The sequence below is a fragment of the Anser cygnoides genome, chromosome 26, assembly GCF_040182565.1.
Source record: "Anser cygnoides isolate HZ-2024a breed goose chromosome 26, Taihu_goose_T2T_genome, whole genome shotgun sequence".
NCBI classification, from domain to species: Eukaryota; Metazoa; Chordata; class Aves; order Anseriformes; family Anatidae; genus Anser; species Anser cygnoides.
In genome coordinates this window covers 2,409,247-2,425,110 of record NC_089898.1, presented here as the reverse complement: position 1 = coordinate 2,425,110, position 15,864 = coordinate 2,409,247, and the positions used below count along the sequence as shown (strand labels likewise).

The following is a 15,864-nucleotide window of genomic DNA, read 5'->3' as shown; positions in this document are numbered from 1 at the left end:
AGTTAGGTGAGCCCCGTTGGGCTGGGGGCTCAGCACCATCTGTGCCGGGGGCAGAAAATTGCCTTCTTTCGCCCAAAACCCTTCGTTTTGGGCATCCCACGTGTCACTTGGCTCCCGACACAGGGGCTGTGGCTTTCCAAGTGCTTCCCTGCAGGTTTTGCAGCCCTTCTCCCCCCCAAGCCAGTTTCTTTTTAATAAAAGCCTGTTCGTCTTTAATATTAAATAGCAGATGATGATTTCCTACCTGTGTCTTAGCTTTGTCAAGCATGAAAGGCTTTGGGAGGCAAACGGATTTGGTCTGCTGGAAATATTTGTGTTGTATTTGTCATCTCCCCCCCGAGTAACCGAAGTGGCAGCGGGGCTGCAGCAAGTGCAGGCAGCGCTCGGCCTCCTTGGGCTTCCCAGAAAAAAAAAAACAACAGCCAAAAGTCACTGGTTGGACCTGGTGCCTGCCTTAAATATTGTGGGTTTTTTTCTTTTTTTTTTTTTTTTAACATCATTTCCTGCTGGAAGTCGTTTTGCACGAGGCAGTTCTGCAAAACGAAAGCCGCCGGCGCTGCTGCAAGCCTGTTCTGAGCAACCACCGAAGAGGAAACTGCTGCTGCTGCTGGCGGGGTGAGGTTGTGGTCGCTCAGAGGACCAGGAGAGGGTTCTGCTGTGGTTCTTTTAATAAGGGCCTTGCAAGAAAAAAAGAAGTGAAAAGCCTCTTAAAGCGGAAGGAATGTCTTGTGTGTGCCAGCCCCGGGCAGAAAGGCTTGCTGCAGCTGCGAGCTGCAGAGCTGCAGCAGCTGGAAGGACGGGATTCCTGCGGCCCTGCTCTGCTTGGGCAGGAAAGGGGACGTGCAAGCCCTTCGAGGGGACGTGCAAGCCCTTCGAGGGGACGTGCAAGCCCTTCGAGGTGATGTACAAGCCCTTCGGGCTGCAGGGACAGAGCCCTGCTCGGTGCCTGGCCTGGCACTGGTGTTTTTTCCCTGGTGCGTGCAGGCTCCGGGCACTCAGGGCTGAGAAAATCGGTGCTGGTGGAAGCAAACCCATCCCCGGTGTGGGTTTAGGGGTGCTGTGCTCCCACCTGGCAGTGCAGTGAGCAGGGGCAGCCTCTCCTGTGTGTGCCTCTAGAAAATCCAGCGGTCCAGGGGCTGTCTGCCCGTGCAGGAGCAGCAGGTGGGAGATGTCGGCTCTGCATCTCCGATTTTCCCCGTGTGTTTTGTTCCCCCGGTGCTGTGGGTTTTGTCCCACGGGGCTGGGCACGGGGCTGCCTGCTCTCTGCAGCTCAGCCACCGGGGCAGGAGAAATGGGATCTCTGCTCTGCAAACAGCTTTTAGAGAGAAAGCCGCGCTCGTTTGATGTGGGATGCTACCAGAGGCTGCTGCTGCCGCGGGTTTTTCTTCCCAGGCGTCCCCGAGGAGCTCCCTGCTCCTCGTCTATCAGCAAACCCTCCCGTGCCGATCCCGTTTGGTAACGATCCTCTCTCGGGAGGGAGCTGCAAGTGGCTGACACTGCCTCTGTGAAAGGCTTCTCCCTGTCCCCAGGCTAAAAAAAATAAATACATGATACCCTTGTTTGGCCTGCGCAGGGCTCATCCCATTGCTGCCCTTTTCTATTATTTGGGTTCCCCAAAGCAACCCCTGCAAAGTGACCAAATTCAGCGGGTGATCGCAGAGCAGCTCTGCTGCTCCCCGTGCCCTGAGAGCTGGGTGCAAGCCTCCTGCCAGCTCCGTGCTTAGATAAAAGGCAAGAATCTGATGGCTTACCAGGGGGAGTTTCCTTCAACCCTGTGCATCCCCTGCCCGTGTCTGCAGCTCTCCAGGCGAGTCCCCCGTGCCCGTCCAGGTCAAAGCTGCACAGGAAAAAAATTTTCTGCCTCCTTCCTGACCACTTGCGGCCGAGCTGGTGGCTTTCCGAGGGAAGCCCTGCTTTCCTAAGAAATTAATTTTGTGGCAGATTTTTTTTTTTTTTTGGTAATGATTAACAGGCCCCGTGCACGCATCGCCAGGCTGCCCCTGGGCGACCCCGTGGTCCTCAGCACCGCTGGGGACGTGCACCTTTGGGTGCTGCCCACCCCGTTTGCTGTGGGTCGGAAAGGAGAGCAGCTGCGTGGCGCAAAGATCGGAGCTGGCCGGGCTGGGATCAGGGCTCCGGTGACCCCCCCCCGGGGCTTTGGGAGCGTGTGTGAGGATGTAAACCCCACTTCTGGCACCCTGACTCATGCAGAGCTGCTGGGAGAGGCTCACGTGAGCCTGTTTGCAGGCTGCGGGCTGTAATTACGGGGTTTGCCCATCTTGTAGCGTGGGAACGGGGAGCTGTTCGCCCCTAAACCTCCAGACCATTCCCAATATGTTAATGCTTCTAATTAGTTAAGCCCGATGCTTTTTTTTTCCTCTCCGTAATGACAGCGGTGCTGGCGCTTACCCGTGTTTGCTCTGCGTGCTGGTGCTTCATTATATAATGATACGGCGCGGTGTAATACCTATTCCCAGCTGACGGGATTTTTATTTTTTTTTTGGTGTATGCCTCATCCAGAACCAACTGAGCAATGGAGAAAATCGGCTGCTGCAAGTGCTTGGGTTGCACCCCCTCTGGTCAGCTGGGGAGCTGCCACGGTGCGGGGTCTGGGCCAGGCGAGGACCCAAACCCGTGGGGGACCTGGAGATGGTTTTGGGTTCGGTGGGGTGAAACCCCGCTGCCCGCTTCTGTGCTCCTCAGGGGGGCGGGATCCCCATTTCTGGGCTGTTTCACCCCGATTCCAGTCCCTGCTGCCCCTCCTCCCATCTCCGTGGCAACCCCAGCCCTGGCTCCGGGCTCTGCGGAGCTGCACCCAGCACCCAAGGGTGGGCGCCTGCCCCGGGCACCCACCGGGGTGCCACGGCCACTTGGGGAGGGGTGTGGGTGTATAAACCTCATCTCCCTGACCCCAGGGCTTGGTTTGACCGTGGCCAAGCCTTTTTCTGGCTTTTCCTCTTTTCCATGGCGTTACAGCACCCGAGGGAGAGCAGCAGGGCTGGTGCTGGGGGGCTTTGTGCGGTGCCATGAACCTGGGGGTGGCTTCTGTGCGTGGGGTCCCTCTGAGTTGGGGTCTTGCTGGGGGCCCCGTGCTCCCTGGCACAAGGCAGTAGCAGGAAACTGCGTCAGATATAATTGGGATTAACAAGGTGGAACTGGTAGAACTGGGAAAAAAAACCTGTAAACCGGGCGCGCTTCACCTGCAGTGGGAGGGACGAGCCGGAGCGTGGCGGTGGGGGTCCTGGGGCGGCGCTGGGCGCCCGTGGCACTGATCCTCTCTATCCCTCGGTCCCCACAGGGCAGGATGGAGCTGCTGGGTGCTGTGCTGCTGGCCGCCAGCCTGCTGGGCACCGCTGCCCGGGGGGCACAGGCGCCGTGGCCGGATGAGCCCTCGCACACGTGCTTCTTCCAGACCCTCAGCAGCCCGGACAGCGAGTTTTGCAGGTGAGCGGTTGTGCCCAAAGCGCCCCAGCCCTGTGCAGCCGGTCACACGTCATCCCCCGGGACAGTTAATTCCAGTATCCCCTTCGCCAGGGCTATAAATACTGGCCGAGTTCTTCCTTTTGCTGGGAAACTGGGGCAGAGCAGAGCGGTGCCCGACGTTTGATGCAAGCTGAGATCTCGGTGCCCCCGGTCACCCCCCCCTGCTCCCTGCGCTGCCAGCGGTGCCTTACACAACTGGGGTGACAAACGGCTTCTGCGGGGAGTTTCGGAGGAACAAGGCCGCTTTTGGGGAGGGAAAGGGCTGGGACAGGACACCCCGCAGACCTCAAAGCCCGGCCTGCAGGGTGTAAAGGCTTGCAGAGGCTGGGTAAGGGAAAAGGAGGCTCTTGCTCCTGGGGTTGGTGGTGCTGCTGCTCCAGCTGGGCTGGTGTGAGCTGAAAAGGCACCGCATGCGCCCCTTTTTGGGTGTTTTTTTACCAAATGTCCCTTGGAGGTGCCTGTGGGTTGCAGGAGGCGGTGGCTGGGGGAGCAGCACCCTGCGTGCCCCCTTGCTTCGGGGCTTACCGGGGCCTCCTGCGCTACAAACACCCCTCCTGCTGCTTCCCGGGTACCCAAAATGCTCCCGAAATATCATGCAGCTTAGGTAAACTTCCAGACGAATGCAGGTGGCACAAAAGCACCTTAATTTGAACCATCAGCCTCTTGGGCCAGCCCCTGCAGGTGCTTGGCAGCCTTTTGGGGGTGCAGGATTTAATGCCCCCTCCTGCCAGGACCTGCTCTGAGCTCGAGGTATGACCCGTTATCGTGATATTTGTGCCCAAAACCCACTGGAGGCTCTTCCCTGCCCGCGTTGTAAGTGGGAGAATGGGCTTGGGGGTCCAAATGGCTTGTGCCAGCTGATGGGGGGGCTGGGGGGGTGGGTTGGAAGCGTTTTGTTTTCCTGATCTCTGTCTTCAGGCCTTGGGTTAAGCCAAACGGGCCATGAATTTAAACGCTGGGAACCCCCTGAGCTGTGCTGAGCACTCACAGGTGGTTCAGGTTGTTTTATTGCTGCTTGGAGGGGGGGCTGGGGGAAGAGGCAGACCCCCCGGGGTCAGCGCGGGAGGCTTTGTGGTGCACAAAGCACCCAGCACCCAGCACCAGCAGGTTGGCTCCAGCACCCCCTGCCCCTCACTGCACCCCCAGCCTGGCCGGGGAGCGGCACTAATCCTGCCCCCTGCTCCCCTCTCCCTTTCTCTCCCCAGGGGCGACTTAGAAGTCACCTACCCGCAGCTGGGGGACGTGGGCTGCTCATACATCCCCCAGTGCCACCAGTACCGCTGGCGCCTCAGCAGGGAGTGGGGCAGCCCCCGGGTGCGCTACCCCCGGGCTGACAAGGTGAGTGCTGCGCTGGGGGTCCCGCTGCTGCTCTCCCACCCCCCAGCTGCTACCGGGGCTCGTGGTTTCCTCTCCAAATCCCCCCCGCCCCTCCAAACTTAGAGGGGACTTTAAGCTTTTTTTCCTATGCGTCCCCATTGCTTCAGGGTTCGGGGCTGGGGCTGAGGCGGGGGTGAAATTTAACTCTGTTTTATTGTTTTTGCGTAGTTTTTGCTGCAACACGTATGTTTGCCATTGCTTTGTGAGCTTTTGGAACGCAAACTGGCGTGCTGTGGCTCGGTGTTTCCACTCCCTGCTGCTCTCCACACGTCCGTGTGAGTGCCTGGAGGAGCTCAGCCGGGTTAATTAATTGTTATTTATCAATTAATAATCTGGCCGGTGCAGGACTTACCCCGTGTCCGGGCAGGGTTCATGCAATGGTGCTGAGCGCTTCTGGTGCGCTGCTGTGCGGGCGCGGGGCCACGAGATGGCACCATTGAACTTCCCGAGCCCAGCACGGCCGGGACTGGGAGCACTGGGGCGGGGGGTGCCGGGCACCCTTGGGTGCTGCACCCCGAGATCCTCCCTGGGCGGGGGCACAGGACCCTCCGGCTGAATTCACGCAGGGCTCCGTGTGTCGCGGTGCCACCTGCATGGCTTGGGGACCACGGGCTCGTGGGGGCACACGGTGGCATCGCGCGATGGTTTGGGGATGGGGGCATCATCCTGCAGGGACCTGTGCCCAAATCCATCCCCGGTGGCGTCCCCCCCCAGCACCTCGACCCCTGCTGCAGCTCCGGCACCCGCAGCGGGATGGGAGGAACTCGGCTCTCACGCGGCTTGGATTTCCTCGAAGTGTTAAGAATCCGTTTTTCTGGCTGCTTCAGAGCGGGCTGGAAAGCCTCTTCCCCCTGTCGATCACATGGCTCGAAGCAGAACTTTCCCTTAAAGATGTCTGGTTATTCAAAATATGAAAAAAAAAAGAAAAAAAAAAAGCCTGGCAGAGGATGCTGCACAGAAACCATCCGTCACTCGGGCGCTGCTCCCAACAGTTTGGAGCTTCGCAGGGATGGAGGCAGTCCTCCTTTTATTTTTTTATTTATTTTTTATTTATTTATTTATTTTCCCTGGAGAGCAAACGAGCAACGGGGGCTGGCCGTGGGGCTCGGGCTCCTCGCGGGTGCTTATTTTGGGGCTGGCCCCAGGTGGTGGGTGGGTGCCCGCTGCAGGGGCTGGCGGCTTGGCTCAGCGGCGGCTTTGGCGCGGGTTCCTTCCGAGACAGCTCGGTGCATCGCGCGTTCAGGTGGCATCTGAGGACACGGGCCCTGCTGCTTCCTTCGGTTTTACGTTTATTTTCCCCTCCCCTGGCCCTAACCCAGCCCCGGATCCGCACGCCTGGGCTGTGCCTGGTGTCTGCGGCGTGCGCACCGGGGGGCGAGCAGCGTTTTCTGTGAACTGTGCTGGATTGCTTTGGGTTTTCTCTAGGAATATGCATATATTGAATATACGCATCTCTGCCTTTCTCCTGAACATGTGAGGGTGCTTTTTAAAGCTTGGGGTGCTTTGGGGTAATTCCCACTGACCCCCAAATCACCCTGAAGTGAGCAGGAGCAAGACGTGCCTCCCACCAGGGCATGCACAGGCGATGGGGTTGTGATAGGGATCCCGAGGGCAGGAAACTCTTCCCATTCCTGGGTGCGAACGGGGAAACCTTTGTTCAAGTGACCGAGGATCCCCCGGGGGAGCTGGTGAGGACTGGGCAAGCACCAAGGGCTGCCTGAGCTCCTTCCGTCAAAGCCGGTGGCAGAAAACTCGGGTTCAGGGTACGAAAACTTGTGTAGGAAGTGTCTGCTTTCTTTAGAACACTTTGTCTCTTTGAGGAAAAAAACAACCAAAAAAAAAAAGCTGAATGCGGAGTGTTTTTCCTCTCTGGAAATACTTGTGTTTCCCAAACTGGGGGGGGGACAGGACATTTCCCATCCGTGTCCTGGGTCTGGTGGGACCACGTCTCGCTGCGCCTGCGCTCAAGGTCTCTGCTCACAGCTAGGGAACCTTGGTGCTCCCTGGTGGAGGGTGAAAACCTTGGAAATGGGGTGGCACGGGGCATCTGTCCCGCCACCCTGTGCTTGTGCGGGGGCACAGCGACCTGTCGGTCCTTCCCCATGCTGCAGGGGTCTGGATGCGTGCGAGATGCTGCCCGGCGGTGCCAGGGATGCTCCTGGGGAGCCCCCTGAGCATCAGTCGTGTTGTTCATCCCGCGCAGCCTTTGTCCCCCACTGCAGGGAGATGGTGGGGAGCAAATGCTGACCGTGGCGACGAAAGCATCTGTTGGCTGGGGGTGGCATCTTCCCGAAGCCCCGGTGGAGGAGCTGCTGTTGGCCCCTTCCCCGGGAGCGCGGAACATCTGGAGAGACGGGAAATGCGCCCTCCTTGTCCTGCCTCAATATTGCTTCGCTCGACCAAAAATAAATTGGAAAAGAAAATTGGACATTGCATCAATTTGGGGGCAAGTTTATAAATTCTGCAGCTAAGCAATCCCAATAGAAAATGATAGATCGCCGGCGAGCATGCAGCCCCTGCCGTGATGTATAGTCGCATTAGCCGAAATGCCGTATTACATGATTCTGTTTTATTACCACTGTTGGTGGCAGACAGAAAAACAGATTATGCTTGAGATCAAATCGATAGGAACTTTATTTACTGGCCTTTTAAAAACATATTTCTGCACTTTATAAAAACATACGGTAGATGCTATTGATAGAAGTTGTCTGCTTGTTAAAAAGCAATTTACCCGCAGCAGTGTTCTCAAGCCGCGGTGTGCGGCGCTACCTTTTACCTGCTCATCCAGATCCGTGCTCGTCACGGCATTTGACAACTTCCTCAGGTTTCTTTTGGGGCTAGGTGTGGGGAATTGCAGGGCTTCCTCTCCGGATGAGGGGAGCGAGGGCTCGGCTTGCCCTGGAGGTGGGTGAGCAGTGATGGAAGTGAAGCTTGCACGGAGCTGGGCAAAACTTTGGAGCTTTGAAGCACTCGGTTTGGTTAACTCTTTGCCTTACCCAGCAGTCTGAGGTCAGACAAATCCTTTTTGTGGATTCAGGTTGGGTCGTGAAGCTGGCTCAGCAAGCATCTCTTGGACAGCTTGGAAATAAAGCGCTTTTCTCACTGTTCCTACTCAAACCAGAACTTCTCAAGCTGGAGTTGTTTTTGCAAAAGCCCTCTCCTGTCCGTGCCTACCTGGTCACATCTGCAAGCCAATTTTCTGCTGGTGAAGCTGCAGCCAAATGATCACCACCTCTTCCTTTTCTCTCTAAACAACTGTACACTTCAATAGTATTTTAATTCTTTAAAACTATTTCTATGGTAGAAGGAGTTGAAAAAGAAGCAGGAGAAGCTGTGCGAGCCATGGGCTGATGTGGTGTGCAACTGCAGCTCGTGTGCTCTTTGCACAAACCTACAAGGAGCACCCAAGTGGTGCTCTGGGACCGGGGCCACCGTGATGCCCTGCGCCCTGGTGGCACTGGGGGTGGTGGTGGCTGTGTTTAGGGTGAGGGGCAGGAAGCACAGAGCCTCCCCCAGGAGCCTGGAGCCCGTGGCAAAGTCCTCTTTCTGCTTATGAGACTCTCCCTCTTTTGTGAACATCTGGTGGCCTGTTGGGGGCCAGTCCTGATTTATAAAGGTTTCTGTGCTCTGGGGTCCGGGGCCCATTATTTGGAGAATTACTGGTACGAGTAAATTCATTAGCCTTTAACAAAAGGAGGAGAACGTCTGCTTAATCTCCTAATTGGGATGTGCTCTAGTTGTGTCAAGCAGTGATTTGCAGCTGGCTGCAAGAGGGGGCTTTTGAGCGGTGCTCAGGTTAAATTCAAGTCTCATTAAAGGCGACGGTTTCAAGCAGAATATTCTTGACAGTTTGTGCATCCTCGCTGGCTCGTGGAACCAGCTGGGGTTAAGGAGCCACCAGCGTTTTTTTTCCCTCAGCCCTGTCCGGGCTACTTAAACAATGGGCTAACATTCCTTCCCCATGCTGTCAGCCAGATATTCTGGGGATTAGCCCAAGCCCCTGGTGGCGAACCCCTCCCTGCTGCAGCTGCTTTGGGTTCCCAGGCCCTGGGAGGGCTCCTGGCCACACCAGCACCCGACTTCAGAGCTCCGCAGCGGTGGGGCGAAGCCCGCCAGCTACCCGGGTGCCCTTTGAGGGCTGGAGCACGGGGGAGCAAAAGCAGGGACGTTTTTCCACGCCGCGTGAGCCCCGTCCCCTGCCCACCCAACGAGCAGAGGCTGGCACGCCGCAGAGGCTCCCGCTTCGGCGGGGTTTGGCGTGGAAGAGCTGGGTGAGGGCGCAGTCCCCGTTGTGCGCCTCTGAGCAAGCTGCTGCTCTGTTCCCGTGCGGTTTAAGGAGCAGGAGCCGTTCCAGCAGAGCATCCCCCGTGGGATGTGCGGGGTGTTATTCCACGGTGGGCGCTGCCCCGCCGGAGGGGACCGCTGGGACAGCTGGTGCCACGCAGGATGAGAGCATCGTCGCGTGAGCGATCCTGGCAGAGCCGTCGCTTCGCATCTGCTTCGTTACCTCCCCGTTTGCCGGACGTTTAACCACCCTGGACAAATGACGCTGCCCTTCAGGCAGAGGGATGGCTCGGGAGATGGCGAGAACCTACAGGTCACCAAGTCTGCTCTCCTCATTGCTTATGTATCGGCATCCGTGCGCGTCTAGGACAGACACTTGTGCCTGTTTCAGCTGCAAAATGTTTGAAGCAGCCGATGATTTTACTTTGATCCCCGTAAACACTATACAGTAATCAAAGTTTAAGCCGCTTTAGATGAAATAATTGCTTAACAATCATATAAGACAAAGTGATTCAACAAATGACAATTAGGACTTGTGATATACAGAACAGATGCATTCAGTGTACCATATTATAATGTGCTAATACAAGATTGACAGCACAATAATAGGAGAGAACAGCCACTCAGCCTATAATTCCAAACCAAATGTGAGGCTGTCCACAGAGCTCAAATCCTAGCAGGCTGTAAAATTAGAGGTAAGAAGGCACAAGGTTCACAAAGACTCATTAGCAGGTTGGCTGCGAATTTCCGAGGTGGGGGGGGAGTAGAAATATTCCTGCCGGAGCTCACTTCGCGGGCTGCAAGGCGGAGAGGGGAAAAAGGGGGGGGGGGGGGGACGCAACCCGATGGTGCCGAGGGGCTGGGGAGCGTCCCCGTGTCCCCGGGGGGGGAGCAGAGGATCGCATCCCGGTGGCAGGGGACCAGATGACGTTACGGCACGGTGCCGGCACGTTAACGAGACAACGGTGTTGGGGCCGGGATGAAATGAAGGCTGATATGAGCACGGAGGCCTGCCTGGCGTTCCCCATGGGAGTTGGGCGCATCCCAAGCCCTAAACGATCCTGATGGGTGACGGGGGCACCCTTTGGCCCTGTCCGTGGCAATTAAGGCAGCCGGCTTGCGCTCGCTCTGGGGGTAAATCAAGAGAAGGGGACGTGTGTGGCAAGGCGGGGGGGGGGGGGGGCTGTCAATCTGCAAGGGGAAGAAATGCCACCCTGCCCAAAGCCCCCGGCTCCGCGCGGAGCTGTAGAGATCAAAGGAGCTCGTATCTTCAGCGCCGGTGACAAAACAGACTTCAGCTCATCTCGTGCTTTTACACACACCGTGCACTTATTCCACTAACATATAATTTTATCATATTTTATTATTAAATAAACATGCCAGAAAATATACTTTTTTTTTCTTTTTTTTTTTTTTTTTTTTGCGTGTGGGGGAGGATGAAAAGGTTTGGTAATTAAAACTTCTATCCATCAACGCTTAACTCCGGGAGATAATTGTGTTGCTCCTGCAGATGTATACTTCGTGTTGAATCACCCGGGTTTGTGTTAGGATTGGAGCCCGTGCGCGGAGCCGGGACATGCCAGGGGCTGTGTGGGATCGTCCCAAGCAGCGTCTGATCGTGCACTGGCCAAGGAGTCAGGAATTTGCCTTTTTGTCTCCGTGGTGCACGGGCAAGTCCCTGCTGTTGCAGGGCACCGCGGGTTTTTAACCCGGTAATCCGAAAGGTGCAGCGATGCACCCGGCGGGTGGGTTTGTCATAAAGAAGTGGAGAGGTTTTGGGGATTGCAAAGCCGGGCTGCGTCGTGGAAGCAGATGAATCTAGCTAAAACAACAGTCTTTTTTTTTTTTTTTTTTAACCCCCCGCCCGGCGTTTGGGATTTTTCCCAGCGTGTGCCGTCCTGCAGCGCGTGGGCAGCGGGGTGACAGGAGCAAAAGGGGCAGCAGAGCTCTTCCCTCCCCTCCTTTCCACTTCCCACCCCATTTAATTTTTTTGAGGAGCCCCCTGGGAAGCGCTGCCCCCACAAAACGCGGGGCCGGGTGCCAGAGCCCATCTGGGGCTCCTACAAGCCCGCGCCACCGGCACGGTCGATGGCAGATCAATGGGCCCCGAGGAGCCGTGTCACTTTTATTGAGCCTCCTGCTCCCCCCCAAGGACCTGGCTTGACTTTTTCAGAAGAAATTAGTGGTGCTTTGGGTGGGCAGGAGGGTTTATAGCATGAGGCAGGCTCCTGCGGACACTTGTGCGTTGAAAAAGGAGTTTGGAGTGGTGGTGGGGGGGTCTCAAATAATAATTAACCGGGGGCTGATCTCTGCTCTGACCGTGCTGGGGTAGCTCTGGGTGCAGCTGTGCGCACCAGCCCACGTGCTGCGCCTGCTCTCGGTGCGATTTATGGCACCGGAGGTTCTTGGTGCCTTTATGAGGGCTAAGAACCAGCCACCGGCGTGTCCCGTTCCACAGGAAAACCTGCTCCTTGCTGCTCTCCTGCTCCGGCTGCGCCTCCCGAGCATCGTTTCGGGCACGGGATGGCATCCTGGGGAGCTTTCCGTGGAGCTCTGAGCGTGAGCATCTTCCCCGGAGCATCCTCCCCTTCCCCGGAGCATCCTCCCCTTCCCCGGAGCATCCTCCCCTGCAGCATCTTCCCCGGTGCCTCCCCACCAGCACAGGAGCCTTCCGCACACGGATGAGTAATTCTTCCCAATTTGGGGGCTCTTCCTGCGCTCCCCCGCCCCGCAGCAGCCCCGAGCCCGCCTGCCTCTTTCCAGCTGCCAATCTGCGGCAGAAAAGTCCCCCCTCGTCCCCCCACGGAGGGAGGGGACGGAGGGATCTGGGTTATACAAGCCGGGGCTGGGGAGCCTATTTTGGATCGCTCCTTCCTGCCTCCAAAATTGCAGCTTCGAATGTGACAAGTTACAAAACACTTGAGTCATTTCTCATTCTCTCTCTCTCTCGCGCGCGCTGCCGTTCCCCCACAAGGAGAAGCTGTTCGGTTCGGAGGAGAGGGGGGGGGAAAAAAAAAAGAAAGGGGGGAAAAAGAAAAAAAAAAAAAAAGGGAGGGAGGGGGATGCCGGCTCCCCGCTCCCCCCTCGGTGTGCAGCCCACACGCAGGGTAACTCTGAAGCGCTGTTTATGTAAGCTGCTCATGTTCTGCTGAGCTGCAGCGAGAGCTGTTGTCGATTCAGAGGAAAGCCCACGTCTGCCCACGTAGGATCTCCCGGGCAGGGTTGTGTAACAGCAGCCAGCGCCGCGCCGGGGGCTCGCCGGTGATGCCGGGGGGCTCAGGACCCCTCGTCCTGGGGGCGATGGAGGGGGGAAAGCTTTGCGGTACGGTGGAAAGTTGGGATGGTTTCACCGGGAGAGGGGCCGCAGCTGGGACCTGCTGCTGGTCCCGTGTCCTGCTCTGTGCTGCGCCGTGCCCAGGGACCACAGGACGGGTGCCCAAGCGCGCCCCGCTCGCATAAACGGCACATTTTGGGTAATTTTGGGTAGTTTCAAGCGTCCCTGCTTCATGTGGTCCTCGAAGCAGAGGGCGCTTTGCTGGGAGGAGAGGCTCATGCTGGGCTCAAGGCAGCGAGATCTGCGCAGGTCAGGAAGGGAAGGCGTTGGCACCACCCTGAGCTGCGAGTTGCAGCGACGCCAGCATGCACGAACCCTGCTGCTGGTGGCCAGGAAGGGGCTGCCGGGCTCCCAAGTCCCAGCTGCGGTCTTCGTGCTCTTCTTGCCCTGCTTCGTGCTCTTCTTGCGTCATTTCATGCTCTTCTTGCCCCGCTTTGTGCTCTTCTTGCCCCAAAATGATCACACTCACAACCACCAAGCCAAAGCCATCCCAGGGCGCAGCGCTTTCTCCGGCGCACGTCCCCACAGGCACCCCGCTGCTGCCCCCGGTGCCACCAAAGCCGGGGCTGCACCGGCGGCGCCGATACCCGAATTTCTTGCAGCCCCCCGCTGCAAAAAGGCCCCGAATACTCCTGCACCGGGGTGGGGGGTGTGAGGACGCCGCGTTATCATTTCAATGCTTCTTTACATAAATACTGAAGAATAAGAAAAGCCGGTGGCTGGTGTTGCTCCCAGCCTCTGAGGAACGCTATCGCAGTTATCGGATTTTAGTCCTTTGCAGCGTTACATTTTTATACATATTTATTCATGCAGAACAGAGACGCCGAGCGAGTCGCCCTGCCACGGGGCTGATGGATGCACCGCTATACATAAGAATGCACCTTCATTTACATCCTCCCCACTTCCCCACAATTGAACTGCGTGCAACCGGGTTATTTTTATGCCTTATGTGTATTTTTTTTTTAAAGGTGGGGGAAGAAGAGAGGAAAAACCCCTCTAAATTCAGATTTTTTTCTTTTTTTTTTAAACTTCTATTAAAATTTCCCTCCTGAATTTTTATAAGCCATAGAAATGAGGCACATCAGCGAGCTCCACTGGAGGGGAGAGAGGATGAGGGGGAGGAATGCGTTTTGGGGCAAGGAGTAAGTTTATAACTATTTTTCTCTTAACCTGAGCAGTTAGCTGTACTGCAAGCCATTCATCTTCTGATTTAATAACTCATTCTCCCGGCGCGGAGATGGGGTATTATATTCCTGGATATTGCTTTTCTTGGTATCAAGTATCAAAGATGAATCCGCGTTTTCTAATAAAATACATTTTCATTGTAATTGAAATAATAATTTTCCGCTCCTTTCCTTTCCCCTTTATTTTGGGTTCCAGAGCCCTCCTTCCTGCAAGTCCCTGTTCCTGCCCTGACATTTATTTATTTCCCTTCCCAAGCGAAGGATTTGGTGCTGGCAATACAAACTCGTGGGTTTTCTGCCGTCCTGGGGGGGCTCTTGTGAGAAGTGATGCCGTTTCCCCGGGCTGCCTCTTTAAACAAATTATGTATCGGGTGTTATATGGATCGTACTTTGCCGGGGTTAATATTATTAAACAAAATTTCTCCCTTTCATGTTCTCCCGTACCTGCCTGTCTCCTAACTAACCATTTGATCTCAGCAGCTCCGCGCGAGGGTTCAGAGCCCGACGGGGAATTAGTGGGAAGGAGAAATCGGCAGCGGATCAAAGCGGCCGCGCTGCAGGCGGCGATGCTCGCGCCTCGTGCTGGTGCAGGAGGGGACGTGGGGACACTCGGGGACAGCCCCGGTGCCGACGCCACCGTCAGGCCTGGCTCCCAGCCGTCTCCAGAGGCTTCCCCAGGCTTATGGAGGTGCTGTCGGGAGCCGTGCTCCCTGCAGCCCACGTACGCGCGGCGGGAATCCCCCCGTTGAACAAATATTTGGCGAGCGGGAGGAGGAGGGAAGCGGCTGGCGAGCAGCGGGGAGGGAGGGCAGAGCGCAATGAACCCGGCGCCGAGGTTGGGGCAAGCAGCAGGTTTGCAAAAAGCAGGTTTTTCTCGGTGAAAACTTGCATTTCTCACCATCCCCTGCATGGACCCGGCTGCTTTTTTGGGCCCCCTAGGGGTGGTGGGCACTCGGGACCTTGCCAGCACCGTGGATCAGGGTTTGGGTGCTGCTCATGGCGCTGCTGGGCTCTGTCTCGATGCTCCCTGGAGCCCTCTCTCTGCACAGGACTGAGTCGCATGGAACTGATGGATTTGCAAGGTTTCTCCCAGGGAAAAAACGGGGAATTTGGGTTTAAATCTGGCTGCGGGAAGAAGCAGGGCTGAGGCTTGGCCTCGTCGCTGATCGCTCTGTGCTGCCACCCGTGCAACCCATGCGAGAAGCCAGCCTGGGGCTTTTGTCCCCCTTTTGTCCTCCCTTGCTGCAACGTGGCCGCTTGCTGCTTGCAGGGCAGTGGCAGGGACCTGCGGGGACGAGGACCAGAAGCTGCTGGAGCGCATCGGGAGGCATCGTGTGCAGCCCATCCGCCTGCCAAAAACCTCTGCGTGGCTTTAATTTTCCCAGCAAAGATCCAGTTTTGGGGCAGAGCGGTGCTGGGTGAGCTGCTGGTGCTAAGCCTTCGTGGGATGCACCCAGCTCGCGTGCACCGGGAGGGATCCGTGCAATTAAAACCCCACCGCACGCGCGAAAAGTGGCAGCCTCCAAACGGCGAGCGAAATCGGGATGAAAGGCAAACGCCAGCTCTGGCAGAACCCTAGGAAAGGATCCATCAACAATCCGCATCGTCCTGGGATTTCAAGCCACGCCAATGAAATTTGGCCGCCTCATTTCATTCACTGTCAATCAGCTTCGCTGCTGCTGATGCTTCCTCCTCGTTTTTTAGATCCCTCGTTTCTTTTGGCGATGCCCAGAGCTCGCTTGTATCCCAGCCAGGCAGCCCTCATCACCGCGCGATTAAATCATCGTAAAGAAAAAAAAGGAGAGACGGCGCTTCTCAGACATAATAGTAAAAAAAAATAAAAGGAAAGGGGGTGGTGGTGGGGGACGGCTCTGGGTCTGCTTCTGCTCTGAGCTGTGCCAGCTCCAGCCGTGCGCATTCCTGAGCCGTTCCCAGCTTCGCCTGCCGGGTGCCACCGGCCTTCGTCCCTGCGGAGCCGCCGGGGTTTGGGTCCCTTGCACCCGCTGCCTCCGAGCATCCCCGGCGGTAAAATGTAGTGTTTTAATCACGGAGCTGGCTGCAGAGAGATGGGGAGGTGGACATGATTGCGCGGTTGGGGGTTATCGACGTGCGCCCCGCTTGCAGCCCTGGATTTTTCCCTTCCCGGATTAAAAGTGTCCCAGCACCGGTGTCCAGCTCTGCCCCGAGGAGCCCTGGTGGCCA

The 15,864-nt window shown here is 56.9% G+C and overlaps 1 protein-coding gene and 1 long non-coding RNA gene across 6 annotated transcripts in view; one reads left to right on the top strand and one right to left on the bottom strand.

The window, feature by feature from the left end:
• The window catches only part of PEBP4 (phosphatidylethanolamine binding protein 4), a 64,046-nt gene that overhangs the window by 3,432 nt on the left and 44,750 nt on the right, over window positions 1-15,864 (top strand). For 3 of the 5 annotated variants that reach the window (XM_066983586.1, XM_048045789.2, XM_048045783.2), the window contains exons 2-3: window positions 3,299-3,444; window positions 4,689-4,821. In XM_066983586.1, coding sequence (XP_066839687.1) covers window positions 3,299-3,444; window positions 4,689-4,821 — 279 coding nt within the window. Of the gene's footprint in view, window positions 1-476; window positions 616-672; window positions 899-3,298; window positions 3,445-4,688; window positions 4,822-15,864 lie in introns of those variants that run through there. The other 2 variants (XM_048045786.2, XM_048045782.2) reach the window with 2 other exon arrangements.
• LOC125179743 (uncharacterized) lies at window positions 1,072-2,821 on the bottom strand. The gene is made up of 3 exons (XR_007157476.2): window positions 2,410-2,821; window positions 1,752-1,918; window positions 1,072-1,530 (listed from the first exon to the last, which is right to left on the bottom strand). It is a non-coding gene; the product is annotated as an uncharacterized lncRNA (long non-coding RNA).